Source organism: Oncorhynchus tshawytscha, linkage group LG14 (genome assembly GCF_018296145.1).
Source record: "Oncorhynchus tshawytscha isolate Ot180627B linkage group LG14, Otsh_v2.0, whole genome shotgun sequence".
NCBI lineage: Eukaryota > Metazoa > Chordata > Actinopteri > Salmoniformes > Salmonidae > Oncorhynchus > Oncorhynchus tshawytscha.
In genome coordinates this window covers 52211075-52235074 of record NC_056442.1, presented here as the reverse complement: position 1 = coordinate 52235074, position 24000 = coordinate 52211075, and the positions used below count along the sequence as shown (strand labels likewise).

At 41.3% G+C, this 24000-nt stretch overlaps 1 protein-coding gene across 1 annotated transcript in view; it reads right to left on the bottom strand.

Annotated features, from left to right (window-relative positions):
* si (sucrase-isomaltase (alpha-glucosidase)) overlaps positions 1-24000 on the bottom strand; it is a 106833-nt gene that overhangs the window by 62298 nt on the left and 20535 nt on the right. Inside the window, 7 exon segments of the mRNA XM_042296571.1 lie at positions 7348-7464; positions 8301-8472; positions 9371-9488; positions 10098-10182; positions 10277-10390; positions 18290-18406; positions 22464-22595. Of these exon segments, the coding sequence (XP_042152505.1) occupies positions 7348-7464; positions 8301-8472; positions 9371-9488; positions 10098-10182; positions 10277-10390; positions 18290-18406; positions 22464-22595 (855 nt within the window).

The following is a 24000-nucleotide window of genomic DNA, read 5'->3' as shown; positions in this document are numbered from 1 at the left end:
CTCTCTCTCTCCCTCTCTCTCCATGTTTTATAAAACCAATATTTTTATTATCAACATTTCAGCAAGGCCTTATTTCAAGACCACTGAAGTTTATTAATACATTTAATGACATTTTACCAGGTAAGATGGCTGATAACATGATAACATATAACATATGTGACTCGTTTCAGGAAACTCGACGTCTGTCACACTTCACTACATTACAGGAGCGGCATTTTAACATAAACATGGATTTTTTTTTTTTACAAAATCCGGGTTTTTGGCAGAAATGCCTTCTGGAGCATGTAAACGTTCATGTGTCTTGATAAAACAAACATCCATAAATGCAAATAAAATTGTAACATTTTGAGCCACGGAATCAGACAAGAACCTTCCCGCTAGCCATGATTGGCTGAGATAATGGATGTGCTGGACATGCTGGGTGATGAGTTTGGATTGGTCTGCCATGGAGCGTGCTTCTGTCTATAACGTGAGCTCTTCAGTATTTGCTGACAGTTCTTTCTACCGCACTGTCGTTTTTGAAAGATATTGCGTTAGCCATCGAGAAGTACAAAAGTTTTGCTACTTTTCTCAAACAACATTGATTCCCTAAATTTAAAAGGTGCTATCGACCAATCAATTGGAAGAAGTGTAGTCGTAAACTGTTCTCTCTGCAACAGCACGGCAAGCGGTACCGGAGCACCAAGTCTAGGTCCAAAATGGGGATTAACATACCGGAATTTGTCCAATAGAAACTCTTGTTTGCAATTGTTGGACTAATGATTACATCAAATCAAATGTTATTTGTCACATGCGCGGAATACAACAGGTGCTACAGTGAAATGCTTACTTACAAGCCCTTAACCAATCAATGCTTTAACAGTCTAATATTGGCTATCAATGTTGAATGAAACTAACTATAACTTGTTGTGGGGGCATAGGATAAGTTTAGAGTTCATTTTTGTCAAATTGAATGGGAAGAACACGACAGAAAGACAATAGTAGACGGAATATCCAAGTCTCACAGAAGACGGCAGACATGCTAGTCACAACGAGAACCAGAGCAGCATGCTAGCTAGTCACAACGAGAACCAGAGCAGCATGCTAGCTAGTCACAACGAGAACCAGAGCAGCATGCTAGCTAGTCACAACGAGAACCAGAGCAGCATGCTAGCTAGTCACAACGAGAACCAGAGCAGCATGCTAGCTAGTCACAACGAGAACCAGAGCAGCATGCTAGCTAGTCACAACGAGAACCAGAGCAGCATGCTAGCTAGTCACAACGAGAACCAGAGCAGCATGCTAGCTAGTCACAACGAGAACCAGAGCAGCATGCTAGCTAGTCACAACGAGAACCAGAGCAGCATGCTAGCCAGTCACAACGAGAACCAGAGCAGCATGCTAGCTAGTCACAACGAGAACCAGAGCAGCATGCTAGCTAGTCACAACGAGAACCAGAGCAGCATGCTAGCTAGTCACAACGAGAACCAGAGCAGCATGCTAGCTAGTCACAACGAGAACCAGAGCAGCATGCTAGCTAGTCACAACGAGAACCAGAGCAGCATGCTAGCTAGTCACAACGAGAACCAGAGCAGCATGCTAGCTAGTCACAACGAGAACCAGAGCAGCATGCTAGCTAGTCACAACGAGAACCAGAGCAGCATGGCTACACAAGAAGCCGTGAACTCAAACAAGAGAAAGAACAAAACTGACCAGGATGAAATCCTTGCAACCTCTTTACCTCAGACCCCAAGTAAAAATCCACCGGTGAAAAAAGTAAAAGAAGACATTTCCATGTCTGAACTTTTCTCTGCAATCCAGTCCCTGTCTACTAAACAAGACGCCACGCTCTCCAAAGTGTCCATCATAGAGTGGGTTACTGAAGAAACATCAAAGAAGATCAATCATTTGTCAGAAACTGTCAGTTAGCTACGCACGAATTGTGAGCGAGAACAAGGAAAAGATAACGTTCCTAGAGAATGATTTGAAGAAACTGCAATCCCCACAAAATGAGCGGTGTGAAAACGGAGTTGGACTTCAAAGGTCAAAGGTCAAAGGTCTCACAGATGGAATCTGAAAATCCAAGGTGTAAAAGAGGTAGATGGAGAGGATATTAGGGAAGCAGTCATTAATATCCTGGGAAAGGTGGCTCCGTGCATCAAAGACAAGCTAAGAGACGTGATCGACGTGGTACATCGACTTTGGAAACGAAGATCTGATGGACCCCCTCGCAATATCATTTTGCGCTTAACTATGCGCCATTACAGGGACATTATCTGGAAAATGGTCAAGGGGAACAAGTTTCTGGATGAGAAGAAGCTCCGCATTAAAGAAGATCTGATACCGCAGGATCAGACTGCCAGGGAGACTTGAAAATGCTATTTTCATCATTTGTAATGTGTATGGATATACCTCACATGCTCCAAATAAGACCCTTTTTACCCAATTTACTAGGAAAGTACAAGTACAGTAAACTACCTGTTACTCAGGCCAAAAAGCTTGGATATGCATATAATTGGTCGTTTTGGATAGAAAACACTCTGAAGTTTCTAAAGCTGTTAAAATAATGTCTGTGAGTATAACATAACTGATATGGCAGGCGAAAACCCAAGGAAAATACATCTAGGAAATGGGATTTTTTTGATGTGAGTGGTTTTCCATTGAAAGCCTATTCACTATATAAAGGGTTAGGGCCCAGATTGCAGTTCCTATGGCTTCCACTAGATGTCAACAGTCTTTAGACATGGTTTCAGGCTTGTTTTCTGAATAATTAGACGTTTTGCTATGTGGTTTATGGAATCAAGCAGTACTGGTTTGTACGTGTGACTGTGTGTGCGCTCTTCATTCTTTTTCCTTTCTATTGGACACGCTATTGTTGGTTGAAATATTATCGATTATTTAGATAATTGACACCCTGAGGATTAGTTATAAATATTGTTTGACATGTTTCGATGAACCGGTACAACTAGGATGTATTCATCTGCGTGTTTTGACCGCCTTTGAGCCAGTGGATTACTGAACAAAACGTGCCTACAAAACAGAGTTTTTGGGATATAAAGAGGGACTTTATCGAACAAAACAACAATTTATTGTGTAGCTGGGACCGTTTGGATTGCCAACAGAGGAAGATCTTCAAAGGTAAGTGATTTATTTTATTGCTATTTCTGACTTCCGTGACTCATCTGCTTGGTTGGAAAATGTTTGTATGCTTTTGTGTGAGGGGCGTTGTCCTCAGAAAATCGCAAGTTATGCTTTCGCCGGCTCCATCCATCTTCCCATCAATTTTAAACATCTTCCCTGTCCCTGCTGAAGAAAAGCAGGCCCAAACCATGATGCTGCCACCACCATGTTTGACAGTGGGGATGGTGTGTTCAGGGTGATGAGCTGTGTTGCTTTTACGCCAAACATAACGTTTTGCATTGTTGCCAAAAAGTTCCATTTTGGTTTCATCTGACCAGAGCACCTTCTTCCACATGTTTGGTGTGTCTCCCAGGTGGCTTGTGGCAAACTTTAAACGACACTTTTTATGGATATCTTTAAGAAATGGCTTTCTTTTTGCCACTCTTCCATAAAGGCCAGATTTGTGCAATATATGACTGATTGTTGTCCTATGGACAGAGTCTCCCACCTCAGCTGTAGATCTCTGCAGTTCATCCAGAGTGATCATGGGCCTCTTGGCTGCATCTCTGATCAGTCTTCTCCTTGTATGAGCTGAAGGTTTAGAGGGACGGCCAGGTCTTGGTAGATTTGCAGTGGTCTGATACTCCTTCCGTTTCAATATTATCGCTTGCACAGTGCTCCTTGGGATGTTTAAAGCTTGGGAAATGTTTTTGTATCCAAATCCGGCTTTAAACTTCTTCACAACAGTATCTCGGACCTGCCTGGTGTGTTCCTTGTTCTTCATGATGCTCTCTGCGCTTTTAACGGACCTCTGAGACTATCACAGTGCAGGTGCATTTATACGGAGACTTGATTACACACAGGTGGATTGTATTTATCATCATTAGTCATTTAGGTCAACATTGGATCATTCAGAGATCCTCACTGAACTTCTGGAGAGAGTTTTTGCTGCACTGAAAGTAAAGGGGCTGAATAATTTTGCACGCCCAATTTTTCAGTTTTTGATTTGTTAAAAAAGTTTGAAATATTCAATAAATGTCATTCCACTTCATGAGTGTCCCACTTGTTGATGATTCTTCACAAAAAAATACAGTTTTATATCTTTATGTTTGAAGCCTGAAATGTGGCAAAAGGTCGCAAAGTTCAAGGGGGCCGAATACTTTCGCAAGGCACTGTAACTCATATGGCAGGCAAAAACCTGAGAAGAAATCCAAACAGGAAGTGGGAAATCTGAGGTTTGTAGTTTTTCAAAGCTTGGCCTACCGAATACACATTGAGATATGGATAAAGTTGCACTTCCTACAGCTTCCACTAGATGTCAATCGTCTTTAGAAACTTGAATGAGGATTCTACTATAAAGGAGGGGCTCATGAGACCTCTTTGAGTCAGTGGTCTGGCAGAGAGCCTTGGTCTCATGACGCGAGCTCCCGACAGACTCGTTCCAGTGCTTTTCTGAAGACAAAGGAATTCTCCGGTTGGAACATTATTGATGTTTTATGTTGAAAACATCCTAAAGATTGTTTCCCTACACTGTTTGTTTCTACGACCTCTAACGGAACTGTTTGAGTTGTCGTCTGGACGAAATTCTCGCGCCTCATGAAGGTTACTGGGCTGAACACGCTAACAACAAGTGGCTATTTGGATATACATGATGGACTTTATGGAACAAATCAGTCATTTATTGTCGAGCTGGGATTCCTGGGAGTGCCTTCTGATGAAGATCATCAAAGGTAAGTGAATATTTATTGTGTAATTTCTAACTTTGTTGATTCCAAAATGGCGGATATTCCTCTGGCTGTTTTTGGGTTCTGAGCGCCATTTTCAGATTATTTGTTCCATAAAGTCCATTAATTAAGGGAAGTCTATCTTTAATTCTGTGAATAACAGTTGTATCTTTTATCAATGTTTATTATGAGTATTTCTGCAAAATCACCGGATGTTTTGGAATCAAAACATTTCTGCACGTAAGGCGCCAATGTAAACTGAGTTTTTGGGATATAAATATGCACATTATCGAACAAAACATACATGTATTGTGTAACATGATGTCCTATGAGTGTAATCTGATGAAGATCATCAAAGGTTAATGCTTAATTTGATCTATATTTCTGCTTTTTGTGACTCCTCCCTTTGGCTGGAAAAATGGCTTTGTGTTTTTGGACTTGGCTATGACCTAACATAATCAAGGATAATATTCTCAGATATGAACAATTTATAACATTGAAAGAGTTCCCAATACCTTGCAGAGAGTTTATTTCTGTGATCAAAGCCGTTCCCAGTGGTCTAACTACACTAATGAAAACTAATTTTAGCTTTGGTAATGATCACAAAGTTTATCCAGAACTCAGATTGGAAGGCGTGGGCTTACTTGAGAAATCATGTTGTAATAAATATATAAGACACATTCTTCAAGGTGAGAATCTGTCTCACTTGTTCTTTGAATGTAAATTTGTGTCAGAATTCTGGGAAAACCTTGCAAAATACTTATTTACCATTATGATCACCACCCATGTTTTTGACATGAAGGATATAATATGTTACTATTGCAATGATAACAAGACCATTGAAATGATTGTGAATTTTTATTTCTTGTGGCCAATAACTTTATAGACAAACAAAATTTCTAAAATTCTACACCAAAATTACACATCTTTTTGATTGAATTTAACTATTTTATTAAAATAGTGAATAACAACAAGAATAACATTTTCCTGAACCATTATAATATTTTTTCAAAGTGATTACAATTGCAGTAGAATTGTACATTTTTGTATTACTTCATATGTTTTGTATGTTTTAGTATTTTCTTGTTAATACCTACGTTCTGTTTCGTATGATGTAACAATGTAAATTGTTGATCTGAATTTAAAAATAATAATAATAATAATTACAAATAATAATAATAACATGTTACTAAACCCACTACAATCATGCAGTAACGTTAGTGTACAACCAGTTAATTGTTACACAAGCAGGCGGACATAGGCAGAGGACGTCCTCTGGAAGTTCTCATAATTACTGTGTAAGTCTATGGAATGGGGTGAGAACCATGAGCCTCCTAGGTTTTGTATTGAAGTCAATGTACCCAGAGGAGGACAGAAGTTACACCATGGTGCTACCCTACAGAGTGCTTCTGAGGCTACTGTAGACATTCTTTGCAAAATAGTGTGTTTTAATCAGTTATTTAGTGATGTAATTATATTTAGTTTAGTTTAATCTAAAAGTTATAGCTTTTTAAATGTTTTACAATTCACATTTTTTATGAAATTATCTGAGGATGATAGTCCTTCCTTTCTTCCTCTGAGGAGCCTCCACTGGCGTCGGGTAAGCATCATTGAATAATTATAAAATATTTGTACTATATGCAAGGTACCACTTCACTGTACCATTTACACCTTCTGTATCCTGTGCATGTGACAAATAAACTTAGATTTGATTTGATATAGTGTGTGTTTGCTACATGACCTCACATGTGAATCCTTGAAGAGCTGGGTTAAGAGGGTGTGAACGATGCTGAATGGGTGTAGACAAAGAAGAGCTCTCCAGTAGGTGTAGCAAAAGATTCAAGGACCATTTTCACAAAAGTTTCAAAGCAGAATCACTTTCCCCATTGTTCCTCAAGCATAGTGTACGATATACCATTTTCTAGCTCTGCGTCTCTACTCTGATCCAACGTAAAAAACACAACATCAAATGTTGCTACATTAAGAATGAATAGAGGCAGTCGGTCACATGTTCTCTTTTACAGCAACGAACTGGGGAAGAGTTACAGGGGGGATGAGGAATGGGATGAATGAGCCAATTGGAAGCTGGAGGTGATTAGGTTATGGTGAAGCTACAATAGCCAGATGGGGAAATTAGCCAGGACACCAGGGCTAACGCCCCTACACTTATGATAGGTGACATGGGATCTTTGTTGACCACAGTCAGGACACCCATTTAAACGTCCCATCCGAAAGACGGCACCCTTTGTAGGGCAATGTCCCCTTCGCTGCCCTGGACTGACCCTGCATTGTTATCCTATCTAAGTCTTGAGCCGTCTCCAATCACAATGTAAAGGGAGACTGAGCATTGAAACTGTGACTTGTTTTGAAAAAGGCCCTTAGGCCCGAAAGGTTGACAACATGAACCTTCATCAGAAATCCTTCTCTGTTTTTACTTTGACACATCCATACTTGGATCCATACATTTGAAACTTTTTGACTCCATACTGTAGATGGTGTTGTAAAGAAAGAAGAGAACAGGTACCTTGTAATGCTGGGCGTTGTGGTTCCGGCTGAAGGGATAGAATGCTCCAACCTGCATCCAACGACGACACAACTCTTCTGACACGTCGTCAAAGAAACCGCAAATATCAGCACCGATCTGAAAACGCACAACACAGGACAAGACAGAACGTTACAAACACCGACACACTCACAAAAAAAAAAATCAGGAAAGCACACAGATATAACATTTGAAACTAGCATTTGAAACTATACAGCAGGGTCTGGAAGGGAATTGTTTATCTTGTCTTATATTGGTTTCCATTTGTTAAAACAATTCAATAAGGCTAAATTGGCAGAATACATGTATGCAGTCTCTGTTTTGGTAATTGCATATGGTAAGCATAAAAGAAAATACCCAATCAATGGCCCATCCTTTGAGAGCAGTGTGTTTGGGTGTTGCTATTGTTTGATAGCAGGGCACTTTAACAGCATGCTCAATGGGAGGACATCGATCCAAATCCAAGTCTCCTTATGCCAGGAGTGTGTGTGTGTGTGCGTGTGTGTGCGTGTGTGTGCGTGTGTGTGCGTGTGTGTGTGTGTGTGTGTAATTGAGAGAGAGTAAGTTTGAATGAGTGTGTGTGCCAAACAAGAATTGGAAAACCTCTTGGACAGAGTCTCTTCAGGACTGTGGTTGGCAACTCTAACACTCCCTGTCACACCTGGAGGTGTGTGTGTGTCTTTGAGCGTGTGCGTGTTGGTTTCTCACTGACGTTTGCAATGTTACTTGTCTGAGGCCAGAGCCAAACGGCTTCTACCCATTCTAATATCTCATCAGTAAGTGTTTCTCACTTACCTGCCTCTGTCTCAGCTGTGGGAGTAAAGAACCAGCTTCCAGTCAAGACACTTTTCAGTCTCCAAACAGATAAATAGCCCAACCTGATAAATCAATAGATGACGGTATCAAACCGTTGGACATCACGTTGAGGTACTCACGTAGGGGATTCCGAACAGGCCAAACTCCAGCATGCCAGGTATGGCCCATTTGATGTCGTTCCAGTTAGCAGCATTGTCACCCAGCCAGTGGCCGGAGTACTTCCCCACACCAGGGAAGGACGAGCGGGTCAGTATCAGGCTCCTGTTCCCCTCAAACACACGCTCTAGAGCACTACAGGGAGAGTAGGGGGAGAGGGAGGGTTGTGTAGAGAGAATGAGAGAGATAGAGAGTATCATCATAACTGCTTTACTGCTCTAATTAGCTAGCTAAATCAAACTGGCATTGATTTTCATGACAATATTATGTTCTGATGATGTTTACAAAGTGTGTCTCCTGACAATAAGGCCTTTTAATTAGCCGAGAGAGAAATAGACAGAAGAAAAAATTAAAGTCAGGACTAAAGAGGAGTGGAGCTAGCGAGCGGTATGCTAACAGGATGAAGTGACAGAGGAGTGGAGCTAGCGAGCGGTATGCTAACAGAATTAAGTGACAGAGGAGTGGAGCTAGCGAGCGGTATGCTAACAGGATGAAGTGACAGAGGAGTGGAGCTAGCGAGCGGTATGCTAACAGGATGAAGTGACAGAGGAGTGGAGCTAGCGAGCGGTATGCTAACAGGATGAAGTGACAGAGGAGTGGAGCTAGCGGGCGGTATGCTAACAGGATGAGTCAGCGATGGAGGAGGCCTCTCAGAAGACAATGTAACTCAAAGAGCTGTGTCAGGATTCTCCACTGAGACATAACTCTGTGTGTGCGTGCGGGTGGTTATGCGTGCATAGGGATTTACCTCCGAGACACAACAATCCTCATTTGACTAGTCGACCCAATGACAGCGCCCGAGGCTCTATTTTTAATGATGCTCTATTTATTTAGACAAATCATCACAACTCACCTCTGAAACATCAGGACAGTTCAGCCTCACTCAGCACATAGCAAGGCCTCTAACTCTAGACCTACATCATTTTACAGTGATAAGGATATGCTGGTGGAATTCAAGTATACAGACTAAATAGTCCATTCTATGGCAGAGCTTCAGTACAAGGTCTACACACATAGTAAGATCCCTACTCACTCTCTGGTGGCTAGAACCATGGCGTATCCATAGAGACTGTGGACATCATAGTGGTTTCCCCAGGTCTGTTTCGAGTCCATACACAGAGTTTTACTGTACAACACCCCATCCAGGATACCTGAGGAGGAGGAGGACAGAATGAGAGAGAAGCGTGGAGGATATATTTTTTTGTCTGCAGTTTCTGATATTCAAAAAAGTTTGTGTTTCCTGTTAATTTAAAAAAATAGAATGTGGCTCCTTTCATCAGAGATACCAGTGTACTGATTTTGCTTAATAAACAGCCTTACTAGGAGTGAAGGGAGGGTAGTTGAGGGTTACTAAACAGCCTTACTAGGAGTGAAGGGAGGGTAGTTGAGGGTTACTAAACAGCCTTACTAGGAGTGAAGGGAGGGTAGTTGAGGGTTACTAAACAGTCTTACTAGGAGTGAAGGGAGGGTAGTTGAGGGTTACTAAACAGTCTTACTAGGAGTGAAGGGAGGGTAGTTGAGGGTTACTAAACAGTCTTACTAGGAGTGAAGGGAGGGTAGTTGAGGGTTACTAAACAGTCTTACTAGGAGTGAAGGGAGGGTAGTTGAGGGTTACTAAACAGCCTTACTAGGAGTGAAGGGAGGGTAGTTGAGGGTTACTAAACAGCCTTACTAGGAGTGAAGGGAGGGTAGTTGAGGGTTACTAAACAGTCTTACTAGGAGTGAAGGGAGGGTAGTTGAGGGTTACTAAACAGTCTTACTAGGAGTGAAGGGAGGGTAGTTGAGATTGTTGTCATCACATCCCTTGATGGAGCCTTTCATGAAGTTAGACACCTCATTCATATCCTGTCAGGAAGAAGACAGAGTTGGGATGTGTGGATGTGGATGTCAGACTTGAACATAAATATAGTACAACTAAGCATTAGTAGAATAGACTTACAATCCACAGAGCGTCATGTTTGATTTCTTTGAATAATCTGACGTACTCATCAATCCACCACTCTTTACAGCTGGGGTTAGTGTAGTCTGGAAACACTGCCACACCTGGCCAGACCTAGAGAGAGAGGGTAGAGAATAGGATATGAGGAGGAGAGGAGGAGAGAAGGGTTATTGTCAAGAAACACCAACTCATCTGGACAGACCTACAGTATAGAGAGAGAAACACTAAGTTATCTGGACAGACCTACAGTATAGAGAGAGAAACACTAAGTCATCTGGACAGACCTACAGTATAGAGAGAAAACACTAAGTCATCTGGACAGACCTACAGTATAGAGAGAAAACACCAACTCATCTGGACAGACCTACAGTATAGAGAGAGAAACACCAAGTCATCTGGACAGACCTACAGTATAGAGAGAAGAGATAAACACTAAGTTATCTGGACAGACCTACAGTATAGAGAGAGAAACACTAAGTCATCTGGACAGACCTACAGTATAGAGAGAGAAACACTAAGTCATCTGGACAGACCTACAGTATAGAGAGAGAAACACTAAGTCATCTGGACAGACCTACAGTATAGAGAGAAGAGATAAACACTAAGTCATCTCGACAGACCTACAGTATAGAGAGAGAAACACCAAGTCATCTGGACAGACCTACAGTATAGAGAGAAAACACTAAGTTATCTGGACAGACCTACTATAGTCACCAAGTCATCTGACAGACCTACAGTATAGAGAGAAGAGATAAACACTAAGTCATCTCGACAGACCTACAGTATAGAGAGAGAAACACTAAGTCATCTGGACAGACCTACAGTATAGAGAGAAGAGATAAACACTAAGTCATCTGGACAGACCTACAGTATATAGAGAGAAGAGAAGAGATAAATACTAAGTCATCTGGACAGACCTACAGTATAGAGAGAGAAGAGATAAACACTAAGTCACCTGGACAGACCTACAGTATAGAGAGAGAAACACTAAGTCATCTGGACAGACCTACAGTATAGAGAGAGAAACACTAAGTCATCTGGACAGACCTACAGTATAGAGAGAGAAACACTAAGTCATCTGGACAGACCTACAGTATAGAGAGAGAAACACTAAGTCACCTGGACAGACCTACAGTATAGAGAGAGAAACACTAAGTCATCTGGACAGACCTACAGTATAGAGAGAGAAACACTAAGTCATCTGGACAGACCTACAGTATAGAGAGAGAAGAGAGCAGAGAAACACGAAGTAGAGCAAAGGTGGAGCAAAGGACACAGAGAAAGAGAGAGGATAGGAGGGGATAACGATGGTAGAAATGAGATGGAAACATTTAGAGGGGAGAGAAGGACATATGAGAGAGAGGGGGGAGAAATCGATTCTACAATATAAATATCCAGACGTGACTGTGAGTTTGAAGCCTTTGCTAATGACATGCAGCACAGAGAGCAATGATTAATCCTCAGATAAAGAGGGGGAGGGCATTGCATGTGTGTGTCTGTAGCAATGCATACATGTGTATATTAGGTTGAGGTCTTCGCTGACCTTGTATGACAGGGTTGTAAAGATGAAATCTCAAGATTTCTTCACTCCCCACAGTTAAACATTAGCTAGCTTTTATCCCCCGCTAACAACTTCACAACCACGAGCAGAAAGATTTAACTCTCAAGGGAGCAGATATATAGGAACAACTTTTGGGCAGATATATGATGCCTCCAAGGTCAGGGTTAATCTAATCAAATGAAATCAAATTGAAATGGTCATATGCTCTGAATACAACAGGTGTTTCATCTTACAGTGAAATGCTTACTAACGAGGCCCTAACCAAAGATGCAGTTATTTCCAGAGCAGCAGTAAAATAACAATAGCGAGACTATATACAAGGGTGTACCGGTACAGAGTCAATGTGCAGGGTCACCGGTTAGTTGGGGTAATAAGTACAGTACATGTAGATAGAGTTATTGAAGTGACTATGCATAGATGATAACAAACAGAGAGCAATGCAAATAGTTTGGGTAGCCATTTGATTAGGTGTTCAGGAGTCTTATGGATTAGGGGTAGAAGCTGTTTAGAAGCCTCTTGGACCTAGACTTGGCGCTCCGGTACCACTTGACTTCCTCTGGCGCCGCCTGGTATAGAGGTCCTTCATAGAAGGAAGCTTGGCCCCAGTGCACACTACCCTCTGTAGTGCCTTGCGGTCGAAGGCCGCAGTTTCCATACCAGGCAGTGATGCAACCAGTGAGGATCTCTCGATGGTGCAGCTGTAGAACCTTTTGAGGATCTGAGGACCCATGCCAAATCTTTTCAGTCTCCCCCATCAGGAAGTCCAGGATCCAGTTACAGAGAGAGGTGTTTAGTCCCAGGGTCCTTAGCTTATTGATGAGCTTTGAGGGCACTATGGTATTGAACGCTGAGCTGTAGTCAATGAACAGCATTCTCACTTTTGTCCATGTGGAAAAGGGCAGTGTGGAGTGCAATAGAGATTGCATCATCTGTGGATCTGTTGGGGCTGTATGCAAATTGGAGTGGGTCTAGGGTTTCTGGGATAATGGTATTGATGGTGCTGATGTGAGCTATGACCAGCCTTTCAAAGCATTTCATGGCTACAGACGTGGTCATTTAGGCAGGTTACCTTAGTGTTCTTGGGCACAGGCACTATGGAGGTCTGCTTAAAACATCCTGGTTTTACAGACTCAGGACAGGGAGAGGTTGAAAATGTCAGTGAAGACACATGCCAGTTGGTCGGCGCATCTTCGCAGTGCACGTCCTGGTAATCTCTCTGGAACTGCGTCCTTGTGAATATTGACTTGTTTAATAACTTCTCTAGGGTAGGGGGCAGCATTTGGAATTTTGGATGAAAAGTATGCCCAAATTAAACTGCCTTCTACTCGGGCCCAGAAGATAGGATATGCACAAATTAGTAGATTTGGATAGAAAATACTCTAAAGTTTCCAAAACTGTTAAAATAATGTCTGTGAGTATAACAGAACTGATTTGTCAGGCAAAAACCTGAGAAAAATCCATTCAAGAATTAAAAATGGTTTTTGTTGTTGTAGTTTTCTATTCAATGCCATTACAGTATCCATTGACTTAGGACTCAAACTGCAGTTCCTATGCCTTCCACTAGATGTCAACAGTCTTTAGAAATTGTTTCTGAAAAATTAGGGAGTAAGAGCAGTCTGAATGAGTGGACCCTGCCGTGTCACAGAGCTTTTTCATGCGCGAGACAGAGAGAGTGCATTTCTTGTTTACCTTTTATATTGACAACGTTATTGTCCGGTTGAAATATTATAGATCATTTAGGCTAAAAACAACCTGCGGATTGAATATTAGCATCGTTTGACATGTTTCTATGAACTTTAGGGATGCAATTTTGACTTTTTGTCTGCCTTTTTCGACTGCGTTTGAGTGGATTACTGAAGAAACACACAAACAAAGGTTTTCGGATATAAGGAGATACTTTATTGAACAAAAGGAACATTTATTGATTAAATGAATGTCTTCTGAGTGCAAACATATGAATATCATCAAAGGGATTCATTTTATCTCTATTTCTGACTGGTGTAACTCTTCTACTTGGCTGGTTACTGTTTGTAATGATTTGTCTGCTGGGCTATGTTCTTAAAAATGTGTAAGGTATGCTTTCGCCGTAAAGCATTTTTTAAATCTGACACCATGGTTGGATTCACAAGAAGTTCATCTTTAAACCTATGTTTAATAGTCGTATCTTTTCTGAATTTTTATAATCAGTATTTCTGTATTTGAATTTGGCGCTCTGCAATCTCACTGGATGTTGGCCAGGTGGGACGATAGCGTCGCTAGCGTGGTGCAATGTAAACAGCTACAAGAAATACAAATGAAAACTCTCTAGGTAGATAGTGTGGTCTACAGTTAGTCATGAGATACTCTTTCTCAGGCAAGCAAAAGCTAGAGACTTCCTTAGATATCGTGCGCCAGCTGTTATTTACAAAAATACACAGTCCGCCACCCCTTGTCTTACCAGACGCCGCTGTTATATCCTGCCGGTACAGTGTGTAACCAGCCAGCTGTATGTTGATAGTGTCGTCGTTCAGCCACGACTCCGTGAAGCATAAGATATTACAGTTTTGAATGTCACGTTGGTAGTTTAATCTTCCACATAGGTCATCTATGTTATTGTACAAAGATTGCACATTTGCTAGCAGAATGGAAGGCATTGGGGGTTTATTCGATCGCCTACAAATTCTCAGAAGGCAGCCCGCCCTCCGAACCCTTTTTCTCCTCCTCCTCTTCACGCAAATCACGGGGATCTGGGCCTGTTCCTGAGAAAGCAGTATATCGTTGGCATCGGCCTTTTCAGACTCGTTAAAAAAAGTATTCTGCCAGTCTGTGGTGAATAATCGCAGTCCTGATGTCCAGAAGTTGTAATCCATCATCTACAGGAGGTTTCCATCTTTCTCGCTCCACCATATTTCTCAGTCCCTCCATCTTTCTGCCTGTTTCGAGGCAGAAAGATGGAGTTACACCACTCGCTCCATTCTCTCTTCCTGACCATTACATTATCCCCCATTCTGTCTGTTCTCTCTCTCTCAAATTCTCTCATAACATCATTATATTGTATTCTCCACCTACCTCTGTCTTCCCAAACATATTCTTGAATCAGTTTTTATAAAAAAGTGATGATAAAAAACGTTTGACCTGTTTCTGTGGACATTACGGAAACTATTTGGAATTTTCGTCTGCGATGACGTGACCGCTCGAGCGTGTGGATTTCTGAACATAACACGCCAAACAAATGGAGGTATTTTGGATATAAAAATAATCTTTATGCAACAAAAGGAACATTTATTGTGTAACTGGGAGTCTCGTGAGTGAAAACATCAGAATTAATTGTATTGCTTTTCTGATTTTCGTGACCAAACTACTTTGATGCTAGATGTTCATAATGTTTTGTCTAGTGATCGATAAACTCTCACAAACGCTTGGATTGCTTTCACTGTAAAGCATATGTTCAAAATCTGACATGACAGGTGGATTAAAAACAAGCTAAGCTTTGTTCTGCTATATTGCACTTGTGATTTCATGAATATAAACATTTTTTATTTTTTTATTTTAATGTGGCGCTCTACAATTCAGCGGTTGTTCATGAAAATGATCCCGCTAAAGGGATCCGTGCATCAAGAAGTTAATGCCATAATAAATACCTTATCTACACCAGCCCTTAACCCTTGGTGCCATAATAAATACCTTATCTACACCAGCCCTTAACCCTTGGTGCTATAATAAATACCTTATCTACACCAGCCCTTAACCATTAGTGCTATAATAAATACCTTATCTACACCAGCCCTTAACCCTTGGTGCTATAATAAATACCTTATCTACACCAGCCCTTAACCCTTGGTGCTATAATACATACCTTATCTACACCAGCCCTTAACCCTTGGTGCTATAATAAATACCTTATCTACACCAGCCCTTAACCCTTGGTGCTATAATAAATACCTTATCTACACCAGCCCTTAACCCTTGGTGCTATAATAAATACCTTATCTACACCAGCCCTTAACCCTTAACGCCATAATAAATACCTTATCTACACCAGCCCTTAACCCTTGGTGCTATAATAAATACCTTATCTACACCAGCCCTTAACCCTTGTTGCTATAATAAATACCTTATCTACACCAGCCCTTAACCCTTAGTGCTATAATAAATACCTTATCTACACCAGCCCTTAACCCTTAGTGCTATAATAAATACCTTATCTACACCAGCCCTTAACCCTTAACGCCATAATAAATACCTTATCTACACCAGCCCTTAACCCTTAACGCCATAATAAATACCTTATCTACACCAGCCCTTAACCCTTGGTGCTATAATAAATAGCTGCACGTCTTTGCATGCTCCACAATGACTAACATCCCACTGTCTAGACGATTACTCATCAGCTGCCTCTATTGTGTTTATAAGCACAATCAGTGAGGCAGAACCCACTCACTCACTCATGCACGCACGCAAACACACACACATACACACACACACACACACACTTGGTGTAAGTAAGATCAGTCTGTGCTAATACACGGAGCACACCGTCTGTGATGCAGGACAGTTAGAGATTAAACACGGATGTAGAATCAATGCACCTGTTTGACCTGATATAAAACCATAAATAGTGATTAGCACTGGGCCAGGTTTAATCGTTAACCCATGAGATATGATCTGATCTGAAGACATTTGTAAACGCTCTCTGTCTCTCTCTACACACATAGCCAACACAAAGTGGGAATGATCATTTAAAAACAACACTAGCCTGCCTCTCTCTACACACATAGCCAACACAAAGTGGGAATGATCATTTAAAAACAACACTAGCCTGCCTGTCTCTCTCTACACACATAGCCAACACAAAGTGGGAATGATCATTTAAAAACAACACTAGCCTGCCTGTCTCTCTCTACACACATAGCCAACACAAAGTGGGATTGATCATTTAAAAACAACACTAGCCTGCCTGTCTCTCTCTACACACATAGCCAACACAAAGTGGGAATGATCATTTAAAAACAACACTAGCCTGCCTGTCTCTCTCTACACACATAGCCAACACAAAGTGGGAATGATCATTTAAAAACAACACTAGCCTGCCTGTCTCTCTCTACACACATAGCCAACACAAAGTGGGAATGATCATTTAAAAACAACACTAGCCTGCCTGTCTCTCTCTACACACATAGCCAACACAAAGTGGGATTGATCATTTAAAAACAACACTAGCCTGCCTGTCTCTCTCTACACACATAGCCAACACAAAGTGGGATTGATCATTTAAAAACAACACTAGCCTGCCTGTCTCTCTCTACACACATAGCCAACACAAAGTGGGATTGATCATTTAAAAACAACACTAGCCTGCCTGTTTCTCTCTACACACATAGCCAACACAAAGTGGGATTGATCATTTAAAAACAACACTAGCCTGCCTGTCTCTCTCTACACACATAGCCAACACAAAGTGGGAATGATCATTTAAAAACAACACTAGCCTGCCTGTCTCTCTCTACACACATAGCCAACACAAAGTGGGAATGATCATTTAAAAACAACACTAGCCTGCCTGTCTCTCTCTACACACATAGCCAACACAAAGTGGGAATGATCATTTAAAAACAACACTAGCCTGCCTGTCTCTCTCTACACACATAGCCAACACAAAGTGGGAATGATCATTTAAAAACAACACTAGCCTGCCTGTCTCTCTCTACACACATAGCCAACACAAAGTGGGAATGATCATTTAAAAACAACACTAGCCTGCCTGTCTCTCTCTACACACATAGCCAACACAAAGTGGGAATGATCATTTAAAAACAACACTAGCCTGCCTGTCTCTCTCTACACACATAGCCAACACAAAGTGGGATTGATCATTTAAAAACAACACTAGCCTGCCTGTCTCTCTCTACACACATAGCCAACACAAAGTGGGATTGATCATTTAAAAACAACACTAGCCTGCCTGTCTCTCTCTACACACATAGCCAACACAAAGTGGGATTGATCATTTAAAAACAACACTAGCCTGCCTGTTTCTCTCTACACACATAGCCAACACAAAGTGGGATTGATCATTTAAAAACAACACTAGCCTGCCTGTCTCTCTCTACACACATAGCCAACACAAAGTGGGAATGATCATTTAAAAACAACACTAGCCTGCCTGTCTCTCTCTACACACATAGCCAACACAAAGTGGGAATGATCATTTAAAAACAACACTAGCCTGCCTGTCTCTCTCTACACACATAGCCAACACAAAGTGGGAATGATCATTTAAAAACAACACTAGCCTGCCTGTCTCTCTCTACACACATAGCCAACACAAAGTGGGAATGATCATTTAAAAACAACACTAGCCTGCCTCTCTCTCTCACACGCACTCAAGCACTCACAGACACATGCACATGCACATCACCATCACCATCACCATCACCACCACCTCCACCTCCACCACCTCCCTTCCCACCTACCTCTCCCACTAGAGGTGTTTTCCCATCAGCCTCAGTGACCCAAGCGTTCTTCTGTGTTCCTCGGTCATAGGCCTCATACGGCCCGTTGATCCTCTTACTGGTGGCTATTGCCGGGTCCTGAAAGACAATAACACAGCCATTTTCTTTGGCACAACTGCACTAAACTCAATAAAAACATTTTAAAATAAGCCTACTCACAACAGGCTATTATAGAGGGAATGAGCCTTGATATGTGAGAAACATTTGGAATGGTCGCGTGCATCGCATTTTGTCATAGGGTAGACTACCATGTCTCAGGCCTAGGCACAGGAAGGAAGATGACTTCCAATAGGCCTAGGTACAGGAAGGATGATGATTTCCAGTAGGCCTAGGTACAGGAAGGATGATGACTTCCAGTAGGCCTAGGTACAGGAAGGATGATGACTTCCAATAGACCTAGGTACAGGAAGGATGATGATTTCCAGTAGGCCTAGGTACAGGAAGGAAGATGATTTCCAATAGGCCTAGGCACAGGAAGGAAGATGATTTCCAGTAGGCCTAGGCACAGGAAGGAAGATGATTTCCAGTAGGCCTAGGCACAGGAAGGATGATGACTTCCAATAGACCTAGGTACAGGAAGGATGATGATTTCCAGTAGGCCTAGGTACAGGAAGGATGATGACTTCCAATAGACCTAGGTACAGGAAGGATGATGATTTCCAGTAGGCCTAGGTACAGGAAGGAAGATGATTTACAATAGGCCTAGGCACAGGAAGGAAGATGATTTCCAGTAGGCCTAGGCACAGGAAGGAAGATGATTTCCAATAGACCTAGGTACAGGAAGGAAGATGATTTCCAATAGGCCTAGGTACAGGAAGGAAGATGATTTCCAGTAGGCCTAGGCACAGGAAGGAAGATGATTTCCAATAGGCCTAGGCACAGGAAGGAAGATGATTTCCAGTAGGCCTAGGCACAGGAAGGAAGATGACTTCCAATAGACCTAGGTACAGGAAGGAAGATGACTTCCAATAGGCCTAGGTACAGGAAGGAAGATGACTTCCAATAGGCCTAGGTAAAGGAAGGAAGATGACTTCCAATAGGCCTAGGTACAGGAAGGAAGATGACTTAGGCCTAGGTACAGGAAGGATGATGACTTCCAATAGGCCTAGGTACAGGAAGGAAGATGACTTCCAATAGGCCTAGGTACAGGAAGGATGATGACTTCCAATAGGCCTAGGTACAGGAAGGATGATGACTTCCAATAGGCCTAGGCCTAGGCACAGGAAGGAAGATGATTTCCAATAGCCCTTGTACAGGAAAGATGATGACTTCCAATAGGCCTAGGCACAGGAAGGAAGATGACTTCCAATAGGCCTAGGTACAGGAAGGAAGATGACTTCCAATAGGCCTAGGCACAGGAAGGAAGATGATTTCCAATAGACCTAGGTACAGGAAGGAAGATGATTTCCAATAGGCCTAGGTACAGGAAGGAAGATGATTTCCAGTAGGCCTAGGCACAGGAAGGAAGATGATTTCCAATAGGCCTAGGCACAGGAAGGAAGATGATTTCCAGTAGGCCTAGGCACAGGAAGGAAGATGACTTCCAATAGACCTAGGTACAGGAAGGAATATGACTTCCAATAGGCCTAGGTACAGGAAGGAAGATGACTTCCAATAGGCCTAGGTAAAGGAAGGAAGATGACTTCCAATAGGCCTAGGTACAGGAAGGAAGATGACTTCCAATAGGCCTAGGTACAGGAAGGATGATGACTTCCAATAGGCCTAGGTACTACAGGAAGGAAGATGACTTCCAATAGGCCTAGGTACAGGAAGGATGATGACTTCCAATAGGCCTAGGCCTAGGCACAGGAAGGAAGATGATTTCCAATAGCCCTTGTACAGGAAAGATGATGACTTCCAATAGGCCTAGGCACAGGAAGGAAGATGACTTCCAATAGGCCTAGGTACAGGAAGGAAGATGACTTCCAATAGGCCTAGGCACAGGAAGGATGATGACTTCCAATAGACCTAGGTACAGGAAGGATGATGATTTCCAGTAGGCCTAGGTACAGGAGTAATCATTTCCCCTTTCCTCTCCCTTTCATATGCCCGGGACCAAATTAAACATTTTATATTAATTTTACCTTTATTTAACTAGGCAAGTCAGTTAAGAACAAATTCTTATTTACAATGACGGCCTAGCAACAGTGGGTTAACTGCCTTGTTCAGGGGTAGAAGGACAGATTTTTACATTGTCAGCTCAGAGATTAGCTCTTGCAACTTTTCGGTTACGAGTCCAACACTAACCACTAGGCTACCCTTGCCACCCAACTATTTTCATTTTGCATTTAACTTAACTATCAACTCTATCATTTCTGGGTCAGCTTTAAGTACCTTACTGCAATTAGATTTAAATTAAAATGGGCAGAAATTGTATTTCTAAAGCAGAAAACTATTGCTCAATCAATCAGGACTGTCTGGGAGTGGTTTGAGTGGGGAGGGGAGAACTGAAAACAAGCTGTTATTGGCAGAGAGGTTTGGAACTCTCTTTTTTATTGGTCGGTTAAACAATTTAATGCACGGTAAAAAAACACAAAAAACAACAAGGCTAAAGCCCTATTCTCACGGGACTATTATTACTAGAGAACGTTGGTTATGTATTTATTACCCCAGTTTGTCTCTTATTCCAGAGGAAAAATATTTTTTAATAATGCATGTGGCAATATTCAATTAATTCGCACAAAACATATAAACAAATGTATTCACTGTGAAAGCAGACCCTTCATACATAGGATATGCGCAGCACTTCATTCAATTTATCCAATCATTGTTTTCTTGCTAAAACCGCACTGGACTAGAATTATCAAAGGACTTTGGAGTTTGCCAAAAAAAAACAGTAATTTATTCTGGTTAGTCAATGTCCAGATTTCAGTTTCCATTTAAGCCATCTAAACAGCAGGCTACAGTTCCCTTGCCATGCAATAGGCCTATTTGAAGTCCTGTGTCGAATTTGTATAGCGCCTCCCAATCATCACACCTAACACAGCCAGAACATTGGCACTGCAATCAATCCTCCTCTTTACCTGGTCACCAAATCTTTTCCAAATATTACTTTTCTGCCCCCCTCCTTCTCATTATTTTCAACTCTCCTTTCGCAGCTTTGGTTTTATTGAATTAAACTTTGACAATGTTCTTTTTGCCTCTGTGACGTTGACTTCTCCTGCCCGTTCCCAAAATCATTATTTGCCGATTGGCTGTGTCGGCTATTTGCCACGCATACAGTTAACCCCTAAAGGTTAGGTTTATGCACTAATACCAGACAGTCTAAAATAATGAAAGAAAAACCTCAATGTAGCCTATAGATATAAATTGCACAAGAATGATACATTTTTGGATTTTTAAAGCTATTGTTTTCTCTTTAGTCAACCCCCAATATTTAATGACCCTAAATCCCAGACCTTCAGCCACACAATAGTTACATTTTAATGACCCTAAACCCGTCCCTGCGGATATAACCACCCGGACTGCGGCTATGAGTCCACCCATGCATCACTAACGCACGCATATATGCAAGGAGAACAAGGACGTCATACCGGTAAATGCTTTTTCTAATAAATTAAATGATAACTCAAGTTCCTCAAAGGTAGACATAGACAACAACATAACTGTAATGACCTACGAGGGATATGCCTGACCTATCGCCAAATCGCGGTCTGCTCGGAATCCTATCTGGAGAGTTCACAAACTACATTTACAAATTGAATGCGACAGGTTTTACGCCTATAATCAAATACATTAGCAACAACAAAATCAGCAAAACACTCAGATTAGGCGACTTCAAACCTATAAGTAATAGCAAAGTTACAGTAGTGCCACTACTATTGAAATGTGAATATGTTTTCATTCAACATGCACATTTGGAACTGGAGCTGACTGTAGAACCAACAAATGTTTGCAAAAACTAGTCAAGCAAATCAACTGTAGGTGGCAGGTTAGAGTGTTGGGCCAATAACCGAAAGGTTGCTAGATCTAATCCCTGAACTGACAAGGACAAATCTGTCATTCTGCCCCTGAACAAGGCAGTTAACCCACTGTTCCTAGGCCGTCATTGTAAATAAGACTGTGTTTTTAAATTACTTGCCTGGTTAAATAATATATCTTTTTTTCTTTCTTTCAAAAACAGTCTGTTTCTTACCAATATAAGAATGTATTTCTGTCCCTTCTCGTGCAGGTAATCAGCGAACTGAGGGAGGTCTTTGAAGTTGACTTCATCGTAAGTGAAGTCCTTCTTATCTTCCATATAGTCAATGTCAGTGTACTGGATATCCTGGGAGAGAAGAGAAGCAGATAGAGAATAATAGTGCATTCATTATGGCTGTAGGAGTTGAATGTCAGTGTCATAACCACACAGTATTTGTCTCAAACCACTCAAACTGTCTGCATCATTGTTTTCCATACATTTAGTCAAAGCCACTCAAATATGATGGTCTTAGCAGCATGGCTTAGTAAGTACATTGCCCCTTGGCATGTGTTTATTGAAGTGCAGTGCGTCCACTCTTATCTTATCTTTAAATCCTAACTGCAAATATTAATGCCTTACCATGACTGAAATGTTTTCCCTTAAATGCATATTTACATCTTAGTATGAGTGTGATGCATATAGAACAGTGGTGTAAAGTACTTAAGTAAAAAATACTTTAAAGTACAACCTAAGTAGTTTTTTTTGTGTATCTGTATTTTAGTTTACTACTTATATTTTTTTGCCAACTTTTACTTTTTACTTTTACTATATTCCTAAAGACAATAATGTGCTTTTTACTCTGCACATTTTCCCCAACACCCAAAAAATACTTTTGCCCTGGAAAATGGTCCAATTCACACACTTATCAAGAGAACATCCCTGGTCATCACCACTGCCTCTGATCTCTGGCAAACTCACTAAACACAAATGCTTAGTTTGTAAATTATGTCTGAGTGTCGGGGTGCCCCTGGCTATCCGTCAATTAAAAAATAAATAGTCCCGCCTGGTTAATAAAAGGAATTTTAAATGGTTTCTACTTTACTTTTGATACTTATTCAAGTACATTTGAGCAATTCCATTTACTTTGATACTTAAGTATATTTAAAACCAAATACTTTTAGAGTCTTACTCAAGTAGTATTTTACTGGGTGACTTTATCTTTTTCTTGAGTCATTTTCTATTAAGTTTTCTATACTTTTAATCATGTAAAAGAATGGAGTACTTTTTCCACCACTGATATAGAATTATTCAGAGACTATGCATCCAATCAAATGTTTGAAATTTAGCATAAATTAAACACATCTGCTCAGATGTTAGCATATTTTACATTACCTTAATGCATTCCCCTCACACATATTTGCATCTTAGCATAAGTTAAACACATCTTCTTTAGCATAAGCCTGCTGGCATGCCTGCAAGTTTCAGGCCTTCATGTGAGTGCTAGTGACTTGGCTAATGTGTTGCGGAACCTTGGGAGGATTCTAGAGTGTTAGCACATTCTGTTTTTGGTCTGGGCCTTGATTCTGTGGCTTGGCAGTCCCTCTCCATATCACTCTAACAGATGGTTCCCAGCTCCTGCCAGTTCCCTGCTAATGGTAATCAGTTCTAGACGTATTAGGATAATGTGATAATGCCCTCTGTGGTCTATCTGATCTCTATCAAATATGTCCCTCAATATAGCCGCTGTCGTCCAGCTGTATCTTAATGTCAA